The sequence below is a fragment of the Amblyraja radiata genome, chromosome 6 (genome assembly GCF_010909765.2).
Source record: "Amblyraja radiata isolate CabotCenter1 chromosome 6, sAmbRad1.1.pri, whole genome shotgun sequence".
NCBI lineage: Eukaryota > Metazoa > Chordata > Chondrichthyes > Rajiformes > Rajidae > Amblyraja > Amblyraja radiata.
This window is the reverse complement of record NC_045961.1, coordinates 58,667,007-58,691,007: the sequence shown is the minus strand read 5'-3', so window position 1 is coordinate 58,691,007 and position 24,001 is coordinate 58,667,007. Positions and strand designations below refer to the sequence as shown.

Genomic DNA, 24,001 nt, shown 5'->3' with positions numbered 1-24,001 from the left:
GGTGGCGGCCGATCCAGGGCCTGGAGTTATGCCCGAGCTGAACCCTGGCCCCCCCGTCCACGACTTTATGATGGACCGGCTGTGTAGCATCCACCAAGAAATGGTGCCCCAGCGCCTCGGGGGCTGCCGACATCCTGGAGCACTGGCAGCTCTGGCCCGGCCGCCTGCCACCCTCACCCCGCCCCCGGCACAGCGAGCCCTGCTCCGTCGAGGCCCAGGTCCATGAGTGCTTTGGCCGTCTGCTAGCTGCCTACAGCCAGGGCTGGGCCAAATACGAGATCCAGGCCAAGTTCCAGGCCCTGACGCTGTTCTACAACCTGGTTAGTTGCCGTGGCAGGGAATGGGAGTGAGGGGAGGAGGATGGGGGAAATGGAGAGGAGGGAGATGTGGTGGGGAGTGGGGTGGTAGAGGGAGATGGGGGGGTGTGGAGGAGGGAGATGGGGAGGGGTCTTCTTCTTCTTATCGAGTCCACACACAAGATTAGAAGTTGTTCAGCCAGAGCTGAACACACTTCTCGGCATCTGCACAATGGTGTCTGTCTTGTGCTTCTTGTGCTTCTTGTGCGTGGTGGTGGAAAGATTGGTTGAAACAGGGCCGCGACGTGAACGCTCTTTCCTTGGCCCCAAGTGGGGAGTGGGGTGGTTGATGGAGATGGGGTGGGGAGTGGGTGGTAGAGGGAGATGGAGGGGTTGGGTGTGGAGGAGGGAGAGTGATGTTGGAGGCGGGAGATAGAAGGTTGAGGAAGTAGATGGGGAGGAGAGTGGGTCTATCTATCTCTACATCAAACCATTAACATTTCAGTGTGCACTTGTTCCTTGGGTTTTAAAATTTTTTTAAAAAATCAATTATATAAAATAAATGAATTATATCGCTTATGTGGCACATATATGGCAGTGGTGGTGCTTAATGGAACTTATTTTCATATATTTAGTACTGAAATTTGAGAAATTGATATAATTCAAAAGAGAATGGCATAAATGGGCAACATGGTGGCAGAGCAGTTAACATCGTTGCCTCTTAATTCCAAGGTCATGAGTTTCAACGTGATGTCAGATATTGTCTGTAGGGCAGTTTGCATGTTACCTCTGTGACCGTGTTCTTCCACATCTTAAAGATGTGCTGTTGGGCTGATACATTAATTGGCCACTGTAATTTATTCAATGTAAATTAATGACTTAAAAATTAAAGGTGAGCTAATGGGTGTGCATGGCATACAATCTTCAGTAGTCCATGGAATTAAGGAAGGTCCGAAATTATTAGAGTTACTCCCCATAAGGCCAGGTCCACAAGTATGTAGATATATACTCCATCGACCTTCGACAGGAATATGGTGGAGAGCATATGGACTGGTTGCATCGTAGCCTGGTTCGGCAACTCATACGACCAGGAACAAAGGAGATTGCAGAAGATGGTAGACACTGCCCGATCCATCACAGGTACTGACCTCCCCACCAACAGAGATCCATAGGAGATGTTGCCATAAAAAGGCAGCCACTACAATCAAAGACCACCCTGAACATGCTCTAATTTCACTACTACCACCTGCATGAAGGTACAAGATCCTGAACTAACCTCAGCAACAATGATCTTCTCAGGACACAAAGTGCTGTAACTCAGCAGGTCTGGCAGTAACCCTGGAAAACATGGATCGGTAATATTTGGGTCAAGACCATTCTTCAGCCTGATTGTAGGGGGGCGAAGAAAGATAGAAAGCTGGGAAAGGTGGGGGTTGGGGGTGTTAGTTAGTGATTACCTAAAATTGGAGAATTCAATGTTCATACTGTTGGGTTGCAAACTGGAGGAACCTCATATTCTGCTTGGGTAGCTTACAACCCAATGGAGTGAACATTGAATTATCCAATTTTAGATAATCTCTAACTAATCTCTCTTCCCCACCAAACAAGTACCCTTCGCCCCCACAGCCCCATTTCCCCCTCCCCCTTCCCTTCCCTGGACTCCCACCTATTTCTCCCCAATATATCAGATTAGATGTAACACCTTTCCCTACACATCCTGTCTCACTTCATCCAGGGGGCCAACAGCCCTTCCAAGTGATACAGATGTTCACATGCATCTCTTTCAACCTTATCTTAGAAACATAGAAAATAGGTGCAGGAGGAAGCCATTCGGCCCTTCGAGCCAGCACCGCCATTCATTGTGATCATGGCTGATCGTCCCCTATCAATAGCCCGTGCCTGCCTTCTCCCCATATCATAGAAACATAGAAATTAGGTGCAGGAGTAGGCCATTCGGCCCTTCGAGCCTGCACCGCCATTCAATATGATCATGGCTGATCATCCAACTCAGTATCCCGTACCTGCCTTCTCTCCATACCCTCTGATCCCCTTAGCCACAAGGGCCACATCTAACTCCCTCTTAAATATAGCCAATAAACTGGCCTCGACTACCCTCTGTGGCAGAGAGTTCCAGAGATTCACCACTCTCTGTGTGAAAAAAGTTCTTCTCATCTCGGTTTTAAAGGATTTCCCCCTTATCCTTAGGCTGTGACCCCTTGTCCTGGACTTCCCCAACATCGGGAGCAATCTTCCTGCATCTAGCCTGTCCAACCCCTTAAGAATTTTGTAAGTTTCTATAAGATCCCCTCTCAATCTCCTAAATTCTAGAGAGTATAAACCAAGTCTATCCAGTCTTTCTTCATAAGACAGTCCTGACATCCCAGGAATCAGTCTGGTGAACCTTCTCTGCACTCCCTCTATGGCAATAATGTCCTTCCTCAGATTTGGAGACCAAAACTGTATGCAATACTCCAGGTGTGGTCTCACCAAGACCCTGTACAACTGCAGTAGAACCTCCCTGCTCCTATACTCAAATCATTTTGCTATGAAAGCTAACATACCATTTGCTTTCTTCACTGCCTGCTGCACCTGCATGCCCACTTTCATTATATTTCCGATGTAAATTAAGACGGAAATATCTGGAAACATTCAGCAGGTCAGCCAGCATCTGGAGATGTGGGAAGAGAAACTGAATAATTAATATTTCACGTTGAATACCCTGTTAGAACTGGAAATAAGAGAAATACTGGTTAATTTTAAATTGCAGCGAAAGTGGAAGAATCAGTGGATAGGACAAAGAGAGGTGTCTGTGTCCCGGCGGGGCTCGGGTTGCCGCGGGTATAATTGTGGTTGATGGATTTATAAAAACAGAAAATGATGAGAACGAGAAAAGTGCATACAATGGCGTGAGATGCACGCTTTCCGGCTACATTAATGAAGAGAGGTAATGCAAGTGATGATAAGTGGTTAACAGACAGAGAACGAGTTACCTGAAGTTGTAGAATTTGATATTGAATCCCGGAAATTATTTCCATCTCTGTCTATGTCTATGTTTCTATCTCCCATGGTTCCGATAAAGATAATTGTCCTGAAACATTAATAATCTCTCTCTTCATGGATGCTGTCCATCTTGCTGGATGTTTCCAGTATGTTCTCTCTTTCATTGACATTTCCTTCAGCGACACAGCCAGTGCATCACGGCTGTAGCTTGCTCGAGCTCTCGCTCTGCTCCCTCTGGCGACCCAGACGGTGCAGCGAGCTCGGGGTGGGAGGGTTCCTGGAGCAGCAGAATCAAAGGTCTTAGAGCGGAGCTGGTGCTATTCATTTCTGTGCCCCTTCCTGAACGATGTGAGCGTACACACGTTTACTCCTGCTTTTGTGCTTTTCATTCTCTCAGCCACTCCCACCTCACGACATTTTTAATAGCATTAAAATTAAGAGCAGCCTCCAGGAAAACAAATAGTGTTTCAGTTAGTGGGCAACTGGCTGGACCGTGCTTCGAGTTTATGTTTTGACTGTTAGTTGTAAGGAGAGAAATCGAGGCAGAATTTAGTGCACTAAAGTGTGTCCTTTCCCTGAGTTCGACCCACTGTATTGGTTTTGAGGAGATGGGCGTGAAGATGCACAGCACGCAGTGTCTGAGAGCGGCGGTGTTGCTTTGCTTGCTCGGGGTCACTATAGAGTCCCGGCTCAACTGTGATGAGGTGAAGAAAGTTTTCCAACTTCGTCAAATCGGACCATCCATGTGGCTGCCGGAGACTCCCAGATCTGGTGAGCACTCACGTACTTTAGATAAAACCGGTACACATTCTACATTGTCCACGTTTTGTGCCAAATACCGATCATAATTTATGTACGGTCCTTAAAATAGCGACACTGTAAATACTACCTTTGATGAATCGGGAACAAGAGGTGTCAAGATTGAAGGACAGTGTTTGAAATACACGATGTGATCTTTCCAAAGTGGGTATAGGCCGAGCGAATTTCATATTTAATTTAATCTTTCAGCAGGCTATTGAGCCCATCCACGTCTAGGGCAGTCCTCCGAACAACCCTTTTTTAAATGTATTTCTTATAGCCAATTGTCCCAGCCAATTGATATGCTATATACTATATGCATATACTATATGCTATATGCATATCAATTCACAGCTGCTCCTCACTTTTATTTTGAGTTTTATCACTGTTTTCGTTTCATCAGTTTTCGGGATCAATACCCCCTTAAAGAAATCAACGTACAGTATATGCAGTATGATGCAAACAACGAGGAACGTAGATTGAAATTTTAGACACGAAATTGCAGATGCTGGATTCTGGAGTAAAGTGATGCTGGAGTAACCTAGCGGGCCAGGCAGCATCCGTAGAGGTAACGGACAAGCGAAGTGGTGTGGGGGATAAACCTGGAAAAGAGGGCTGGGGGTGGGGGTACTCCAGCACTTTTATGTATTTTCCTGGTAAATGATGGGTGGATACAGGTGGGTGTGGAAAGGAGACAAAGGATATCACAGGGTCTGATTTGGTGAAGACTGTGGTGTCTGACCCCTTGCCCCAAATCCTGTTATGTTTCCACTACACTCCTTGACCTCACCCTCTATGATGCTAAACAGTCTGCCCTCAGTAGAGGCCTTACCATTGTAACCCTATGTCAATACCTCATGGAGTTCAGAGCCTGCAATGACGTTGAGCTCTTTCTGCTCCTCCTCCACCTCTGCGCCTATTTCTCTTTCTTCAGTAAACATGGCCTCCACCCATCATTTGTGGATGGAGCCCTCACATGTCTCTCCACAGCGTCCCCCAATTCTGCTATCGCATCACCCCACCCCCCCTCGGTGGAACAAGGTTAGTTCATTTTATTGTGCAAGAAATACAGATCATAGAGTGTTAGTCACAAAGCATAAAACATAGAACAATACAGCATAGTGGCATACAAGGTCCATGCAGAACATGGCAAGTTAAACTAATCTCAGCCTACACGTGATCCATATCACTCTATTCCAAGCAGTCAGAGCTATACAGCATCGGAAATTGGCCCTACGGCTCAACTCAAGTTGGAATTCTTGACAGTGCCATTTGCCTGCACTTCATTTTATTTACACCATTATTATTTCTGAAATGGGAAAAAAAACATTAAATAAAGCATCCAATAATAGACAATAGACAATAGGTGTCAGGAGTAGGCCATTCGGCCCTTCGAGCCAACACTGCCATTCAATGTGATCATGACTGACCATCCCCAATCAGTACCCCATTCCTGCCTTCTCCCCATATCGCCTGACTCTGCTATCTTTAAGAGCCCTATCTAGCTCTCTCATGAAAGTATCCAGAGAACCGGCCTCCACCGCCTTCTGAGGCAGAGCATTCCAAAGACTCACAACTCTCTGTGAGAAAAAGTGTTTCCTCGTCTCCGTTCTAAATGGCTTACCCCTTATTCTTAAACTGTGGCCCCTGGTTCAGGACTCGCCCAACATCAGGAACATGTTTCCTGCCTCTAGCGTGTGCAAACCCTTAACTATTTTATATTATATTAGACTAAGTGGGACCCGTTGGGTCCCAGCATCACACAGGAGGGCTGGTCATCCAACGCAATATTCCACCTCTCCACCAATTCTAATATTGGTGGCCAGTTGGGGGGGGGGGCTTTCTGGAGCGCTAGTATGGGTGTTGTGGGCTGAAGGGACTGGTTTCCAGAGGGCTAGTATGCAAATTATGCGCCAGATGGATTTCTTGGGCTGGCGTCTCAGTCAATCAAGCCTGTTGTGCTGGCAACTCACTCACTCACGGCTGGTGGGCTGGTAGTTGACCCACGGCTAATCCTTGAAATTCTATTTCAAGCAGGGTATAAGGCCACCAAATTCAAGTGCAGTTTCTTACCACTTCTAGCAGGGTGCAAGGCCACCAAATTCAAGTGCAGTTTCATACTATTTGAATTAGGGTGCAAAGCCACTAAAGACAGCGAGTCATGACCTCTCTCTCCTCCATCTTGCAGAGACTGAGCCACACCCACATTTCAGGGTTTTATAACCCCTCCCCCCCCCCCCCACCGGAAAAGGTGTGGCTTTCATTGAGTGATTGACAGTAGAGAGATTCTCAACATATAAAAAAAAACTAATAACACTTTTATTTTTCATTGATGGGAAGAATTATCTGCACCTGCTCAGCGGAGGGGGACTGAATAAGATTGCCAAAAATCACAGCCGTAAGTGATAGTGTTTTATCTAAAATCAATATACAGTGCAAACAGGAAGTGCATTTACAGTAGTGCCTTTTAACTGCAAGCCAAAGCACCCACGCCGCCATTTGCAGTAAGTAGTGGCTTTCAACTTCATTCCACCATTTGCAGTAAGTGGTGTCTTTCAACTTCAAACCAAAGCACCCAAGCCACCATTTGCAGTAAGTAGTGCCTTTCAACTTCAAGCCACAATTTGCAGTAAGTAGTGCCTTTCAACTTCAAGCCAATGCACCCACGCCCCCATGTGCAGTAACTAATGCATTTTAACTTCAAGCCATTTGCCACACCCAAGCCATCATTTGCAGTAAGTAGTGCCTTTCAACTTCAAAGCTCCCATGCCACCATTTGCAGTAAGTGGTGTCTTTCAACTTCAAGCCACGCCCAAGCCACCATTTGCAGTAAGTAGTGCCTTTCAACTTAATGCCAAAACACCCAAGCTACAATTTGCAGTAAGTAGTGCCTTTCAACTAAATGCCAAAGCACCCAAGCCACCATTAGCAGTAAGTAGTGCCTTTCAAATTCAAGCCAATGCACCCACGCCCCCATTTGCAGTAAGTAGTTCTTTCAACTTCAAGCCATACCCAAGCCATCATTTGCAGTAAGTGGTGTCTTTCAACTTCAAGCCACACCCAAGCCACCATTTGCAGTAAGTAGTGCCTTTCAACTTCAAGCCAAAGCAACCAAGCCACCATTTGCAGTAATAGTGCCTTTCAACTTCAAGCCAAAGCAACCAAGCCACCATTTGCAGTAAAAGTGCATTTCAACCTCCGACCAAAGCTCCCAAGCCACCATTTGCAGTAATAGTGCCTTTCAACTTCAAGTCAATGCACCCACGCCCCCCATTTGCAGTAAGTAGTGCCTTTCAACTTCAAGCCACACCCAAGCCATCATTTGCAGGAAGTAGTGCCTTTCAACTTCAAGCCACCATTTGCAAGCCAGACATTTTTTGCAAGCTTTAGAACCAATAGACACATTCTGCAAGCATTTTAGTACCACTAAGGGCACTTACATTTGAGTAGACATGTGTTCAGTGTTATTCACAGCTCAGAGAAACGTGACCCGCTGCCTTCCTCCATCTTGAAGAGTGAGTGAGTGAGGCACACCACTTCCAGGTTTTATAGTCCCTCCCCTCTGCCACCAGCGGGGGCAGCAGAGGGAATGGGGAATTTTGTAAAAACATTAATATTTCTGTCATTTTTAATCGACGGGAAAAATCCTCAGCACACATGCAGCGGAGGGGGGCTCTGAGCAAGGTGGCCAAAAATGACGGCCGTAGGTGACGGCGTTCTCTCGGAAATCGCAGCACAGATGGCGAAAACCGGTCAAGAACAGACTTTTAGTAATATAGATAGATAATTAGATTTCTTCTTTGTATTCCACTTCTGTGTCTCATGCCATTCTGCTGGTTCTAAAATGGAGAACATACATGGTGATCAGATTAAAGTTGTCTAAATAAGCAAACCTAAATTAAAATTTAAGTCTTAGTTTTTGGATTATGATGTCAATTAGTTTTTGTAAACATTAAATAAAGCATCCAATAATAGACAATAGACAATAGACAATATGTGCCAGGAGTAGGCCATTCGGCCCTTCGAGCCAACACTGCCATTCAATGTGATCATGACTGATCATACCCAATCAGTACCCCGTTCCTGCCTTCTCCCCATATCGCCTGACTCTGCTATCTTTAAGAGCCCTATCTAGCTCTCTCATGAAAGTATCCAGAGAACCGGCCTCCACCGCCTTCTGAGGCAGAGAATTCCAGAGACTCACAACTCTCTGTGAGAAAAAGTGTTTCCTCGTTTCCGTTCTAAATGGCTTACCCCTTATTCTTAAACTGTGGCCCCTGGTTCTGGACTCCCCCAACATCAGGAATGTGTTTCCATTTAATTATCAATTGGTTCTGTTTTTGCACATACCAAAATGAAGGTTCCATAGGGCAACACATTGACCAGGCTGTCTTAATTGAACTCCATAAAATTATATTATTTTCCTTCTAATTTGCTCGCATATATTTTCTCTGAAGATGTTCATTCCCGAATAGTGGCATGGTTCCACATTAACCAGGTGGGCGGCGCGACTTTCGTCAGCAGCGGCCTCTGCAGTCCGTCTGCGTTTTTATTATTTTATGTCTATGTTTTTATGTAGTTTTTGTTATTTTTTGTTGGGGTATGTGTGTGGGGGTGTGGGGGGGGGAGGGGGTAACTTTTTAAATCTCTCCCTGCACGGGAGACCCGACCTTTTCTTTGTCGGGTCTCCGTTGTCGTTGGGGCTGCAACGAGGAGCGGCCTCCAACAGGAAGACCGGGGGCTGTGGTGCCGACTACTCACCTCACCTCACCGTCGCGGAGCTGGCCGAGTCCAGAGCGGGTGGAGCTGTGGTGGACGCTGCTGCGGCCCGACCTCCGGAGATTCGGTGGCTGCAACTGCGGGTTTGGCGGACAATGACACCGGGAGCCCGCGGGTCCCTGGAGGGAGACCGTTTTCGGGGCTTCCGCAACGGCGACTTCTCCCGCCCGAGTTGCGGGGTTGAAGAGCTCCTGGAGCGGGGCCTTACACCATCGCCCCGCGCGGCTTGGAATGGCCGCGGGACTGCGAGCGCACGCCGGGGGCTCTAACACCAAGACCCGGTGCGCGGCCCTGCATCATCCGGCGTGGCTTTAATGGCCGCGGGACAATCGCTATCGCCCGCCGGGGGCTTTGACTTTGACTCTGACATCGGGGGGGGGGGGGGGGGGGGGGGGGGTGGAGTGAAGTGGAGAGATAAGTTATTTTGGCCTTCCATCACAGCAATGTGATGGATGTTTATGTAAATTTAGTTGTGTCTTGGGTCTATTTGTTTGTAATGTATGGCTGCAGAAACGGCATTTCGTTTGGACCTCAAGGGGTCCAAATGACAATAAATTGAATTGTATTGTATTGTATTGTATTGTAATGTATGTATACAAATAGTAACTTTAAAAATTAATATGTATTGTTATGGTACATTTGTGCAGAATTCTTTATCCCATGCAGCTGCCCACTTAATTATTTTTTATGTCTTGTACTTCAACCAAATAATAAATATTCTTGTTGACCTTGACTATGTCTCACTTACTAATTCTGGTACTGTTTTTAACACAATGAACGTTGTTTGTTTTTTAAAATAACTTACTCATCTATCTATCTATCTGTCTGTCTATCTGTCTATCTGTCTATCTGTCTATCTGTCTATCTGTCTATCTGTCTATCTGTCTATCTGTCTATCTGTCTATCTGTCTATCTGTCTATCAGTCTATCTGTCTATCTATCTATCTATCTATCTGTCTATCTATCTATCTATCTATCTATCTATCTATCTATCTATCTATCTATCTATCTATCTATCTATCTATCTATCTATCTATCTTTCTTTCTTTCTATCTTCTATCACTTAAAATTCTGTTCTTGACCGGTTTTCGCCATCTGTGCTGCAATTTCCGAGATAACGCCGCCACCTACGGCCGTCATTTTTGGCCACCTTGCTCAGAGCCCCCCTCCGCCGCATGTGTGCTGAGGATTTTTCCTGTCGATTAAAAATGACAGAGATATTAATGTTTTCACAAAATTCCCCATTCTCTCTGCTGCCTCCGCTGGCGGCAGGGGGGAAGGACTATAAAACCAGGAAGTGGTGTGCCACACAGTCCCTTCAAGATGGAGGAATGCAGAGGGTCACGTTTCTCTGAGCTGTGAATAACACTGAACACATGTCTACTCAAGTGTAAGTGCCCTTAGTGGTGCTAAAGCTTGCAAGAAAAGTGTCTATTGGTTCTAAAGCTTACAAAAAAAAATGTCTATTAGTTCTAAAGCTTGCAAAAAAAATGTCTATTGGTTCTAAAGCTTGCAGAAAATGTCTATTGGTTCTAAAGCTTGCAAAATGTGTCTCTATTGGGTCTAAAGCTTGCAAACAAATGTCTATTGGTTCTAAAGCTGGCAAAAAAAGTGTCTATTGGTTCTAAATCTTGCAAAAAAAGTGTCTATTGGTTCCAAAGCTTGCAAAAAATGTCTATCGGTTCTAAAGCTTGCAAAAATATGTCTATTGGTTCTAAAGCTTGCAAAGAAAATGTCTATTGGTTCTAAAATGGTTCATACTAGCGCTCCAGAAAGCCCCCCCCCCCCCCCCCCGGTTGGCTTGACTTGGGTGTGTCTTGAAATCGAAAGGCACTACTTACTGCAAATGGTGGCATGAAGGTGAAAGGCACTACTTACTGCAAATGGTGGCTTGGGAGCTTTGACTTGAAGTTGAAAGGCACTACTTATTGCAGATGGTGGCTTGGGTGAAATGGCTTGAAGTTGAAAGGCACTATTTACTGCAAATGGTGGCTTGGGAGCTTTGGTTTGAAGTTGAAAGGCACTATTACTGCAAGTGGTGGTTTGGTTGCTTTGGCGTGTGTTGAAAGGCACTACTTATGCAAATGGTTGCTTTGGCTTGAAGTTGAAAGGCACTACTTACTGCAAATGGTGGCTTGTGCGTGGCTTGAAGTTGAAACACAACTTACTGCAAATGGTGGCTTGGGAGCTTTGAAGTTGAAAGGCACTACTTACTGCAAATGATGGCTTGGGTGTGGCTTGGGTGTGGCTTGAAGTTGAAAGACACCACTTACTGCAAATGGTGGCATGAAGTTAAAAGGCACTATTACTGCAAATGGTGGCATGAAGTTGAAAGGCACTATTACTGCAAATGGTGGATTGAGTGTGTCTTGAAGTTGAAAGGCACTACTTACTGCAAATTGAGGCTTGGGAGCTTTGGCTTGAAGTTGAAAGGCACTATTACTGCGAATGGTGGCTTGGTTGCTTTGGCTTGAAGTTGAAAGGCACTACTTACTGCAAATGGTAGCTTGGGTGTGGCTTGGGTTTCGCCTGAAGTTGAAAGACACCACTTACTGTAAATGGTGGCATGAAGTTGAAAGGCATGACTTACTGCAAATGGTGGCTTTGTTGCTTTGGATTGAAGTTGAAAGGCACTACTTACTGGAAATGGTGGCTTGGGTGTGGCTTGAAGTTGAAAGGCACTACTTAATGCTAATGGTGGCTTGGGTGTGGCTTGAAGTTGAAATACACCACTTACTGCAAATGATGGCTTGGGAGCTTTGACTTGAAGTTGAAAGGCACTACTTACTGCAGATGGTGGCTTGGGTGCAATTGCTTGAATTTAAAATGCATTACTTACTGCAAATGGGGGCGTGGGTGCATTGGCTTGAAGTTGAAAGGCACTACTTACTGCAAATTGTGCTTGAAGTTGAAAGGCACTACTTACTGCAAATGGTGGCTTGGGAGCTTTGGTTTGAAGTTGAAAGGCACTATTACTGCAAATGGTGGCTTGGTTGCTTTAGTTTGAAGTTGAAAGGCACTACTTACTGTGAATGGTGGCTTGGTTGCTTTGGCTTGAAGTTGAAAGGCACTACTTACCGCAAATGGTAGCTTGGGTGTGGCTTGGGTGTGGCTTGAAGTTGAAAGACACCACTTACTGCAAATGGTGGCATGAAGTTGAAAGGCACTACTTACTGCAAATGATGACTTGGGAGCTTTGGCTTGAAGTTGAAAGGCACTACTTACTGCAAATTGTGGCTTGGGTGCTTTGGTTTGAAGTTGAAAGACACCACTTACTGCAAATGGTGGCATGGTTGAAAGCCACTACTTACTGCAAATGGTGGCGTGGTTGCTTTGGCTTGAAGTTAAAAGGCACTACTGTAAATGCACTTCCTGTTTGCACTGTATATTGATTTTAGATAAAACACTACCACTTACGGCTGTGATTTTTGGCAATCTTATTCAGACCCCCTCCGCTGAGCAGTTGCAGAGAATTCTTCCCATCAATGAAAAATAAAAGTGTTATTAGTTTTTAAAAAAATGTTGAGAATGTCTCTCCTGTCAATCACTCCATGAAAGCAACATCTTTTCTGGTGGGGGGGATGAGGGGTTATAAAACACGGAAATGTGGGTGTGGCTGTCTCTGCAAGATGGAGGAGGGAGAGGTCATGACTCGCTGTCTTTAGTGGCTTTGCACCCTACTTCAAATGTTATGAAATTGCACTTGAATTTGGTGGCCTTGCACCCTGCTAGAAGTGGTAAGAAACTGCACTTGAATTTGGTGGCCTTATACCCTGCTTGAAATAGAATTTCAATGATTAGCCGTGAGTCAACTACCAGCCCACCAGCCGTGAGTGAGTGTTGCCAGCACAACAGGCTTGATTGACTGAGACGCCAGCCAAAGAATCCATCTGGCGCAAAATTTGCATACTAGCCCTCTGGAAACCAGTCTCTTCAGCCCACAACACCCATACTAGCGCTCCAGAAATCCCCCCCCCCCCCGCAACTGGCCACCAATTATTAGAATTGGTGGAGAGGTGGAATATTGCGTTGGATGACCAGCCTTCCTGTGTGATGCTGGGACCCAACGGGTCCCACTTAGTCTAGTAATTTTTATATTTAACTAGACTAAGTGGGAAGGGCCCTGTCACATGGGAGGCCGGGCCCACAATGGTGATGTTATCAATTAATTTGTAAATTGAATTGAATTTATACGTGGCAGAACAGCCATGGGTGGATAAGAAGTAGAGAAGAGGGATGAGAAACAAATCCTCGCGGAGCACCAGTGTTGAGGATTATTGAAGAGGATGATTTGTCCCTTATCCTCACTGATTGTGGTCTGTTGGTCAGGAAGTCGAGGAATCAGTTGGAGAGATGAGTGCTGAATCCTCATTCCATGAAGTGGTGTGCCTCAATTAGTCTCTGCAAGCTGGAGCTCTGTCAATTAGTCTCTGTCACTCTGAGCTCTGAATGACACTGAACAAATGTTTACAGCACTGTGAGTGCCCTTAATTTGCTTTGAAAATGAAAATATAGTTAGTTTGAAGTAAAAAAAGCACTGCCTGCAAATGGTTGTTTGGGTTGAATTAAAAAGGCACTCTCTCTCCCCCCCCTCTCTCCCCCCTCTCCTCTCTCCCCTCTCTCGTCTCCCACCCCCTCTCTCCTCTCCCCCCTCTCTCCTCTCCCCCTCCCTCTCCCCCCTCCTCTCAACCCCCTCCACTCACCCCCCCTCCTCTCCCTCTCCCTCTCCCTCTCCCTCTCCCTCTCCCTCTCCCTCTCCCTCTCCCTCTCCCTCTCCCTCTTCCCCCCCCTCTTCCCCCCCCCCCCCCCCCCCCCCCCCTCCCCCCCCCCTCTCTCCCCCCCCCCCTCTTTCCCCCCCCCCCCTCTCTCCCCCCCCCCCTCTTTCCCCCCCCCCCCTCTTTCCCCCCCCCCCCCTCTTTCCCCCCCCCCCCCTCTTTCCTCCCCCCCCCCTCTTTCCCCCCCCCCCTCTTGATTTGACTGCAAGTTGGGGGCTATGCATCAGTAGATAAGGTGGTTATGGGGTAAAAAGAGCAAATTAATAATATTAATATAATATCAAGGGGGGTAATTAGCGTGAGTGCAGGGGGGGGGGGGCGGGGGATAGATAGTGTGTGACGCTGCATGCCACCTCCCCCCCCCACAACTGCACGTTGGGGGAACAGACCCAACGGGTCTGCACTTGGTCTAGTCTATACTATAGATCTGGCATCGCAATCCCTTTTTTCTTAATCTCTCCATTCTCAATCGAAAGATCTTTTGGATTCACTTTTTGTGATAATTTCTTGTGATGCCCACTTTATTTACAAAAACAGTCCAATTTACCATGAAGATACGGGGATACCGAAGTGAAGACTAATACCTTGGTGAAAATTCCAACGCCTCTTGGTAATTTTGAATGGGAACTGTTGTACTGACAGAATGATGTAAATTCGCAATGTACATTTGACGATGAAGACAATATAAAGCACTAAAGATGGAGGAAAGCCTGTGTGGCAATGTTTTGCTCTCAGGTTTGGGGAAAAAACTACTCAGGTGATGCAGGTCACAAGTTAGGTGTGAGACATGCTGATTCTAAATTCAGTGTAGATTCCAGAAGTGTAGATAGTTCTGGAAACAAAACTGGAAACTCCGGTCAGGGTATGAAGGAAATTGGTGACATGGGTGGTGAAAATGAGTGAAAAGAAATAAAGGCGTGAGTGAAACCTAACAAGAATATAGACTTTGACTCCCATTGACTAGATTTTTGACCACGTGGATGATCGTACTTGCTTGGGAAATCGCATGTTTATGAAATAAAAAACACTGAGCAAAACTAAGGCTGAACATTTCATTTCATAAAAGGGCCAATGGGAAAACTGACTCCAGATAACAATTGGGACCCTGGTGCTGTCACTATGTCATTCCTCAAGAATGGCTTAACTGGTTTCAGAACGCTTTGTTGAAGTCAGAGGTCAAAGCAAAGGTCTCTAAAGGGGAAGAGGGTAGAGACTTAAGGGTCAATAGAAGCAGAGAAATATAAGTAATTGGGGAATCAAGGACGCATCAAAGTAAATAGACAATTTTCATGACAGAATGGTTATGGTTTGAAATGAGTGTGCTCGTCCCTCTAAAGATGTCCAAAGGGATACAGTGAGCATTTCTGCTCAGTTGTCAGCCAGCTGTAATGTGACATGAATTGAAAACACAAGCTGCTGGAAGATGTAGGGTGAATTTGCGCTAGAGCGAATTCATAAAAGATGTTTGTCGTTTTCTAAGTTTATGATTAATGTGTTGACCTACTATTGTGTATAAATTCCCAATGTATTGCACATTGTCCAGTGGTTTATTTAAGATTGGTTGTTTCTTTTAGTAACGCACTGCATGCCTCTTAGATATTTTGTAAACTGCTAAATTCTGTTCATGGGCTATCGTTATCATTAGAAGCCGTGTCATATGCTTATCCATTGCAATGTTGTTAGTACGATGCTTCAGTTTCAGATTGAAAGTTAGGGACCATAGACAGAACGCTTCTTTGAAGCTCCATATTTGAAGCCTGAATATTCAGCATTTAACAATTCAGCCCAGCAAGATCAGAAAAATCCAGTTAGATTAAATCCAAGATATCATTAACTTTTAAAAACATTACATCCATTGGATTTTGAAATAACTATCTGAGATAATTACAATATCCTTGCTTAATATTTATTGTTCCCTTTGCCAAAAGCATGCTGAGCAATATCAATGGTTTAATTTGCCACTTTAAAAATGGTTTAATTTGCCACTGCCATCTCTTGCAGCTAAGTTATTTTTATGGTGGCTTTTCTCAGAAGGAATACAGACCTTCTCAGGTTATAAATGCCTGACTTATGAATATCTCCATACATCAACGAGCTCCCGTAAATTTATTATAATTCAAAAGTCTGATGTATGTACGTACATACCTTCCTATGAATGGCAGAGCAAGTTTCCACTTTTAGTCATTGTTCATTTTTTAAAATCATTCTTAAGTGATTTTTATGCCATTTATTATATTACTGTAGAAGTATGGTTACCATATTGAGTGATTTGTTTGTGTAATTTCTGACAAAACAGAATTGAGTTATGGGTTTCTGTAAAAATGTAACCCATTCATTAACTGGGATTGGCGTACATAACTTGCTGTTCATTTTGACGGCCTTCTTCACGATCCACTGCTCTGCCAATTTTTGTGTCATCTTTGAGGAAGTAAATAACAGGATATACAAAGGAGAGTCAGTGGATGCTGTTTACCTGGATTTTCAGAAGGTCTTTGATAAGGTGCCACACGTAAGATGCTAAAGAAGATGAGAGCCCATGGTATCAGAGGGAAGATACTAGCATGGATAGAAGGTTGGCTGAATGGCAGAAGGCAAAGTGTAGGAATAAAGGGGGCTTTTTCTGGTTGGTTGCCAGTGACTAATAATAATAATAATGGATGGGATTTATATAGCGCCTTTCTAATACTCAAGGCGCTTTACATCGCATTATTCATTCACTCCTCAGTCACACTCGGTGGTGGTAAGCTACTTCTGTAGCCACAGCTGCCCTGGGGCAGACTGACGGAAGCGTGGCTGCCATTCTGCGCCTACGGCCCCTCCGACCACCACCAATCACTCACACACATTCACACACAGGCAAAGGTGGGTGAAGTGTCTTGCCCAAAGACACAACGACAGTATGCACTCCAAGCGGGTGTTCCACACAGGTCAGCTGAGGCCACTGCTCTTCATGTTGTATATAAATGATTTGGATGAGGGAATTGATGGCATCTTGGCCAAATTTGCAGATGATACAAGGATAGGTGGTGGGGCAGATCGTTTAGAGAAGGCATGGACTCCGCAGAAGGACTTGGACAGGTTGGGATAGTAGGCTGAGAAGTGGCTGATTGGATACAGTGTAGCAATGTGTGGAGTCAAGCATTTTGGTAGTAGGAATAAAGGCGTAGACTATTTTCGAAATGGGAGTACTGGTGCGGAATTCCCAAAGGTTAATTTGCAAGTTGAATCAGTAGTAAGGAAGGCAAATGCAATATTAGCATTTATTTCAAGAGGACTAGAGCATAAAAATGAGGGATGTACAGCTGAGGCTTTATAAGGCACTCTCTGAGACTGCATTTGGCATATTGTGAGCAGTTTTAAGCCACATCTTAGGAAAGATGTGCTGGCATTCGAGAGGGTCCAGAAGAGATTTATGAGATATGGGTACTGGGCCTATACTCACTGGTGTTTAGAAAGATGAGGGGGCACCTCGTTGACTCTCACCAAGTAGTGAAAGTCCTGGATAGAGCGTATGCAGAGAGAATGTTTCCACTAGTGGGAGAGTCTAGGACCAGAGGCCATAACCTCAGAATAAAAGGACTCACTTTAGAAAGGCGATGAGTAATTAATTTTGTCAGTGGGTGGTTAATTGTGAAATTCATTGCCACAGCTGTGCAGGCCATCATTAGGTATTTTCAAGGTGGAGATTGACAGATTCTTGATTAGTATGGGTGTCAAGGTTAATGGGGAGAAGGTGTAAATAGCTTGTTCTAAGCTACCCCCAGTCTTGTTTCAGTCAAAAATAATTGAGTCAAGCACTCGCGCAACTAATCTTTATTTTGACAAAACACAATTACAGTTCCCACTACTATACCTAACCACCGCGGGGTTTGATCCTCGTATTTGGTTGATCAAGCCCTCTTTAGCCTCGCTCAAGCAGAGACACTCCAGAAGGTCACGCAGTCCCAAGCGTTCTCCCAGAAGATTTGATACAATTGATACAATTTATTTGTTGTCATTTGAACCTCATTGAGGTTCAAACGAAATTTGGTTTCTGCAGTGATACAAACAGTAGAAGAACCAAGACACAACACAATTTACACAAACATCCATCACAGCGAATCTCCTCCTCGCTGTGATGGAAGGCAACGTCTTATCTCTCCCCTGCACTCCCCATTCTCCTCCCGATGTCAGAGTCAAAGCTCCCGGCGGGCTATGGTAAATAAGTCCCGCGGACATTAAAACCGCGCCGGGCGATGCAAGGCCACGCTCCGGGTCTTGATGTTGGAGCCCCCCGGCGGGCGATAGCAAGTCCCGTGGCCATTTAAAGCCACGCGGGGCGATGTAAGGCCCCGCTCCCGGTCATGTTCAACCCCACAAATCGGGCGGGAGAAGTCGCCGTTGCGGAAGCCCCGAAAAGTGGTCTCCCACCAGGGACCCGCGGGCTCCCGATGTCACCGTCCACGAGACCTGCGGCTGGAGCCTCCGAATCTCCGGGGTCGGGCCGCAGCAGCGCGCCACCACAGCTCTCCACGCTCCGAACTCGTCCAGCTCCGCGATGCTAAGTCCGCAGGCTCCGCGACTGGAGCCCCAGGTCGTACCGGTTGGAGGCCGCTCCACGGTGCTAGGCCCCAACGACAACGGATTTAAAAGTTCCCCCCCCACACACACATACCCAGTTAAAAACCCCCACTATAAACTACATTCAAACGAGACAAAAAATTAAAAAAAGACAGACGGACTGCAGAGGCCACTGCGACGTGAGTCGCGCCGCCCACCCATCAACACAGGACCTCATGTGAGCCGAACCTTGAGGGGCCGAACCACACGAGGGTGGTCTCTTAACAGTCCAATAACAGATATCGATTAACCCAGTACATGATAGACATTTCCCCAACCCAATAATATAGTGAGTAATACATTGTATTCAAACGGAACTCCTGAAAGGAAGCAGACATCATAACATATGCCTTGATATTCAAGAAAACCAGACAAGGCTCAATACTTAATCCAATCAACATCTAGCAAAGTAAAGCTTTGCAACATTGAATACAATGTGTATGTCTGGTTTGCATTCATCCAATCCATTCTATGCAATTTGCACCTGATTGTCAGGAACTGCAGATGTTTCATTCTCTCCCTGCAGCTCTTATCTAGGCCCTAGACAAACTGGCACCATTCTGCAGCTTGTCCTATATTTGCAGAAGGCACATTTAAATTGACCGAATGGCCTAGCAGCCCAGAAGCCTTTACTCAATTTTAGTGCCCTGGCCTCTCCAATTTGGCTAGAATTAACAAAGGCAGGAGAATGGGGTTGAAAGGGAAAGATAGATAAGCCATGTTTGAATGGCAGAGTGGTTCGATGGGCTGAATGGCCAAGTTCTGTTCCCATGACTAATGAACATGTGAACATATCTACAAACTTGCTGATTGGCACACCTACATACTGTTCAAATCATTTAGCACGGATCCCTGTGGATCACCAATGATCACGGATCTCCAGTTGGAATAACACCATCCATCACCACCAAGGAAATTTTAAATCCAATCTGTCAAGTTATCCTGGATCTTCCCAGTTTTTTCCCCACTGTTGGGATGTGGAATCTTGCTTTGCATAGGTTGATCTCCATTTATATCCGTAGAATATAATCGCCTTTAAATTGCTCTCTTGAGCATGTAAATTATACCAAAAAATACACTGCATTCCTGGCAATACAAATGCAAATTGTGTCATTACTAAATGATCCTTTACACAATAATATATAGAGAGATGCCTTGCTGAGAGTGCTGCTGGGAATTTGGCATGAAACACTGCCTTACTGTAACAAGGCATTTTTTACCACTTGGTGTGGACTGTATATCATTGTTGGGACCTGGTAGCAGTTGTTTCACGTGTGGACAGATTACCCAGATCCTACAGTCAACCTCAATCCCAAAGATAGACACAAAATGCTGGAGTAACTCAAATTTCTGTGGTAACAAACTCAATGGCGTGTGACCTCTGTTGAGTTTGTCACCACAGAGATGTCTCTGGGGTGAGGGAGGCTGGGGAGGTTGCAGCTTTAATCATATACAATAGCAGAGAATGAGATAAACTTTAGGACCCTGGTGATCTGTCAACGTGCGGACCAGCAACTACCAGTCTCAAGCAAAAAATTGCCTGCATTTGACGCCCTCAACCTCCATGCCTCAGCTACACAGAGTTGTGGTCGATGAATTGCTTCAGGACCACCAGTGGGGAGGGCAGAGATTCACCCTGGGTTTACAGCACAACAGCAGGCCACTTGAACAAATGTATTTTGTTAAAGTAAAGGGTGCTAGTATTTGGACTCTAAGTCTAACAGTGCTCCAGTGAATCAGCGTTCTTTGGTATAGTGCTACATGCAGTACCAATGTAAGTTTGTTAAGTGTCTGTCAAAATCTTTTTTAGATTGTACCTAGTAATTGTAAACCTATATTTTAAACTTTGTCCATCAGGTACACAGTTGATTTAACATGACAACGGAGTCCATATTTATCAATGTAATGAAAATGGGTATGGAGGTGTATAGTTACAGACCTCATGGTCAGATAATTCTAGCTAAGCAACTTTGAGGAAAGGTAATTTTATGCTTTTCAATTTTGCCTATAGGGTCTTGTGTTCAGGTGTGCACATCGAAGAACACAACATGCTGCACAAGAAAAATGGAAGAACAATACCAGTCAGCAGCTCATCAAGATATTCAAAAATTGCTTCAAATGTCCAGCTCAGCATTGAAAATTTTAATTTCACAGAACGCAGCTGCTTTTCAAGGTAACCAGTGATTTGTGCCAAATGCAGTCCTCCAAGTATTCGTATTTTGCCCTGCATTCTTTTCATTATCATCTGGCAACATGGCAATGTAATGGTGAGAACAAAAGTCTTGAAATGTATACCAGAGAAATAGGCTTGAAATTGAATAGTATTGGAAATGCAGATGAACTTTTAGAAATTAACAAAGTGCATATTTTTGAAACTTAATTCAGAAACCCAAGTACAATAAGTGAAGAATTTTGTGTTTACACCTGTGAACAAGAATCAATATAGTTCACCCATACAAATGGATTTTTTGTACTGGGCTGTTCAGTGCAGGCTTTCTGCAAATGTGAAGAATGGTGATGTGACCATAACTGGTTTAACTCTTGCAATAACTTTTGTACTTCATCATTCATGTTGGTGTAGAAGCTTGACAATCTGGTTGGATATCTGGATTGTTGATGTGTTGCAATATTTTACATTGTATATATTTTTTGTCTGAACAATATGAACATTAGTCGAAATATAATTCAAAGTCATGCAGGGTTTCTCTGCTTAAGCTGATAAGGGCCACGGTACTGATTTTACAATTTACCAAAAGCATTATGATTTGATACTCAATTATTTTGCCATTCCAAAGAGACAGCTTCCTTTTAAAGAATATAACTGTTTAGGTTAATGCACCTTGTAATGGGGGAAAAGAAAATCATATTTACAGTGACCTATGTAAGCTGGAAAATATTATCACATACATACCATGGGTGGGACTAGTGTACATAGGACAAATTGGTCGGTGTGGGCAAATTAGGCTGAAGAACCTGTTTCCACGATGTATGACTATGACTCTATACATTTAAAATGCTGAATTCTAGTTGTCTGAACCCAATCTGTTAAATTAGTTATGCAGATAATTTCTCCAAATTATTGAATAGTGTTTTACATTAGTTTAGTTTGGTTTAGTTTAGTTTAGAGATACAGTGCGGAAACAGGCCTTTCGGCCCACCGAGTCCGCACCAACCAGCGATCCCCGCACATTAACACTACCCTACACACTAGAGACAATTTACATTTATACCAAACCAATTAACCTACAAACCTTTATGTCTTTGGAGTGTGGGAGGAAATCAAAGATCTTGGAGAAAACCCACACAGGTCATGGGAAGAATATACAAACTTCGTACACACAGCACCCATAGTCTGGATCGAACCTGGGACAATAGACAATAGGTGCAGGAGTAGGCCATTCATTCCTTCGAGCCAGCACGGCCATTTAATGTGATCATGGCTGATCGTCCCCAATCAGTACCCCGTTCTTGCCTTCTCCCCATATCCCCTGACTCCGCTATTTTTAAGAGCCCTATCTAGCTCTCTCTTGAAAGCATCCAGGGAACCTGCCTCCACCGCCCTTTGAGGCAGAGAATTCCACATACTCACAACTCTCTGTGAGAAAAAGTGTTTCCTCGTCTCCGTTCTAAATGGCTTACTCCTTATTCTTAAACTGTGGCCCATGGTTCTGGACTCCCCCAACAACGGGAACTTGTTTCCTGCCTCTAGCGTGTCCAACCTCTTAACAATCTTATATGTTTCAATGAGATTCCCTCTCATCCTTCTAAACTCCAGAGTGTACAAGCCCAGCCGCTCCATTCTCTCAGCATATGACAGTCCCGTCATACCGGGAATCAACACTGTTAACCTACTCTGCACTCCCTCAATAGCAAGAATGTCCTTCCTCAAATTAGGGGACCAAAACTGCACACAATACTCGAGGTGTGGTCTCACTAGGGCTCTGTACGACTGCAGAAGGACCTCTTTGCTCCTATATTCAACACCTCTTGTTATAAAGGCCAACATGCCATTTGCTTTCTTCACTGCCTGCTATACCTGCATGCTTACTTTCAGAGACTGATGAACAAGGACCCCCAGATCCCGTTGTACTTCTCCTTTTCCCAACTTGACGCCATTTAGATAGTAATCTGCCTTCCTGTTTTTGCTACCAAAGTGGATAACCTCACATTTATCTATATTAAACTTCATCTGCCATGCATCTGCCCACTCCCCCAACCTGTCCAAGTCACCCTGCATTCTCATAGCATCCTCCTCACAGTTCACACTGCCACCCAGCTTTGTGTCATCTGTAAATTTGCTAATGTTACTTTGAATCCCTTCATCCAAATCATTGATGTATATTGTAAATAGCTGCGGTCCCAGCACCGAGCCTTGCCAGTACCCACTAGTCACTGCCTGCCATTCTGAAAGGGACCCATTAATCCCTACACTTTGATTCCTGTCTGCTAACCAATTTTCAATCCATGTCAGCACTCTACCCCCAATACCATGTGGCCTAATTTTGTCCACTAATCTCCTATGTGGGACATAGAAACATAGAAACATAGGGACCTTATCATATACTTTCTGAAAATCCAGGTACACTACATCCACTGGCTCTCCCTTGTCCATTTTCCTAGTTACAATCTTCAAAAAATTCCAGAAGATTTGTCAAGCATGATTTCCCCTTCGTAAATCGATGCTGACTCAGACCGATCCTGTTATTACTATTCAAATGTGCGGCTATTTCATCTTCTATAATTGACTACAGCATCTTCCCCTCCACCGATGTCAGGCTAACTGGTCTATAATTCCCTGTTTTCTCTCTCCCGCCTTTCTTAAAATGTGGGATAACATTAGCTAACATTAGAGATGAGATGACATTAGACATGAGATAATATTAGACCCAGGGCTCTGGCGATGTAAGGCAGCAACTTTACCACTTTGCCTCCCAGTCCATTCAAGATAAATTTATATATTTTTCACAATCACACCAATTCTCTTTGTGAAATGTTTAACTATTTTTTGCTGTTTTCTTGGGTAGTCAATGTAATAAAATGCCAAAAACAGCACAGTTGTACCAGGTGAAAAAAAAGAGTGGAATCTAGAAGTCCATTATTTATTTAAGCATATGATTATAGAGCAAATGTTAAACTAAAAAAGAGATACATTAAAGTTACAGATACCAGAGGTTGGACAATACAATAATGCTGCATGTTTATTTAGGCAGATGAAACAGGAAAATAATAAAGCCGGGGCGAGCGAGCGGGAGAAGGGGAGCCGGGCGAAAAGAGGAGAGAGTCCGGGGAGAGAGAGAGCTCTAGTACAGGGCCCGACTCTAGTACAAAGCTCTCGGCAGCCCTCGGGAGTTCTCGGGAAAGCCGAGCCGCGGCACTAGCTGTGTCGACCTCGGAAACGCTCGGATTCTCTCGGGAAACCCGAGCCGAAGAGCTAGCGTGCGTCGACCTCGGAAGCGCCTTTGGAAGCCCTCGGGATCTGCAGAACAGAGCCCACTTGCCCGTTCTTTCTGCGTCTTTTGAAGAACTGGGGGGGAGGGGTTAACGTAACTCGCAGCGCGTGCAAAAACAGTGCCCAACAGGCTGCACTTTGAAAACTCTGCGCAGCTGGCCGCGAGGAGCAGAGCCATTGTGACATCATGAGCTCGTTAGATTTAATAAATATCTCAGATTTGTGCAAAGTTTGAAGAAATCTCAAGGAAAAATGAATCAAATTTTCAGATGAGGCGATTTTTTAGATCATGAGGTAAATCTCTA

The 24,001-nt window shown here is 44.8% G+C and overlaps 1 protein-coding gene across 1 annotated transcript in view; it reads left to right on the top strand.

Annotated features, from left to right (window-relative positions):
- Nucleotides 1-3,408: 3,408 nt before the first annotated feature.
- gpc5 (glypican 5) overlaps nucleotides 3,409-24,001 on the top strand; it is a 650,538-nt gene continuing 629,945 nt past the window's right edge. The window contains exons 1-2 of the mRNA XM_033022927.1: nucleotides 3,409-4,067; nucleotides 20,259-20,420. Of these exons, the coding sequence (XP_032878818.1) occupies nucleotides 3,905-4,067; nucleotides 20,259-20,420 (325 nt within the window). The 5' untranslated portion in view covers nucleotides 3,409-3,904. The remainder of the gene's footprint in view (nucleotides 4,068-20,258; nucleotides 20,421-24,001) is intronic.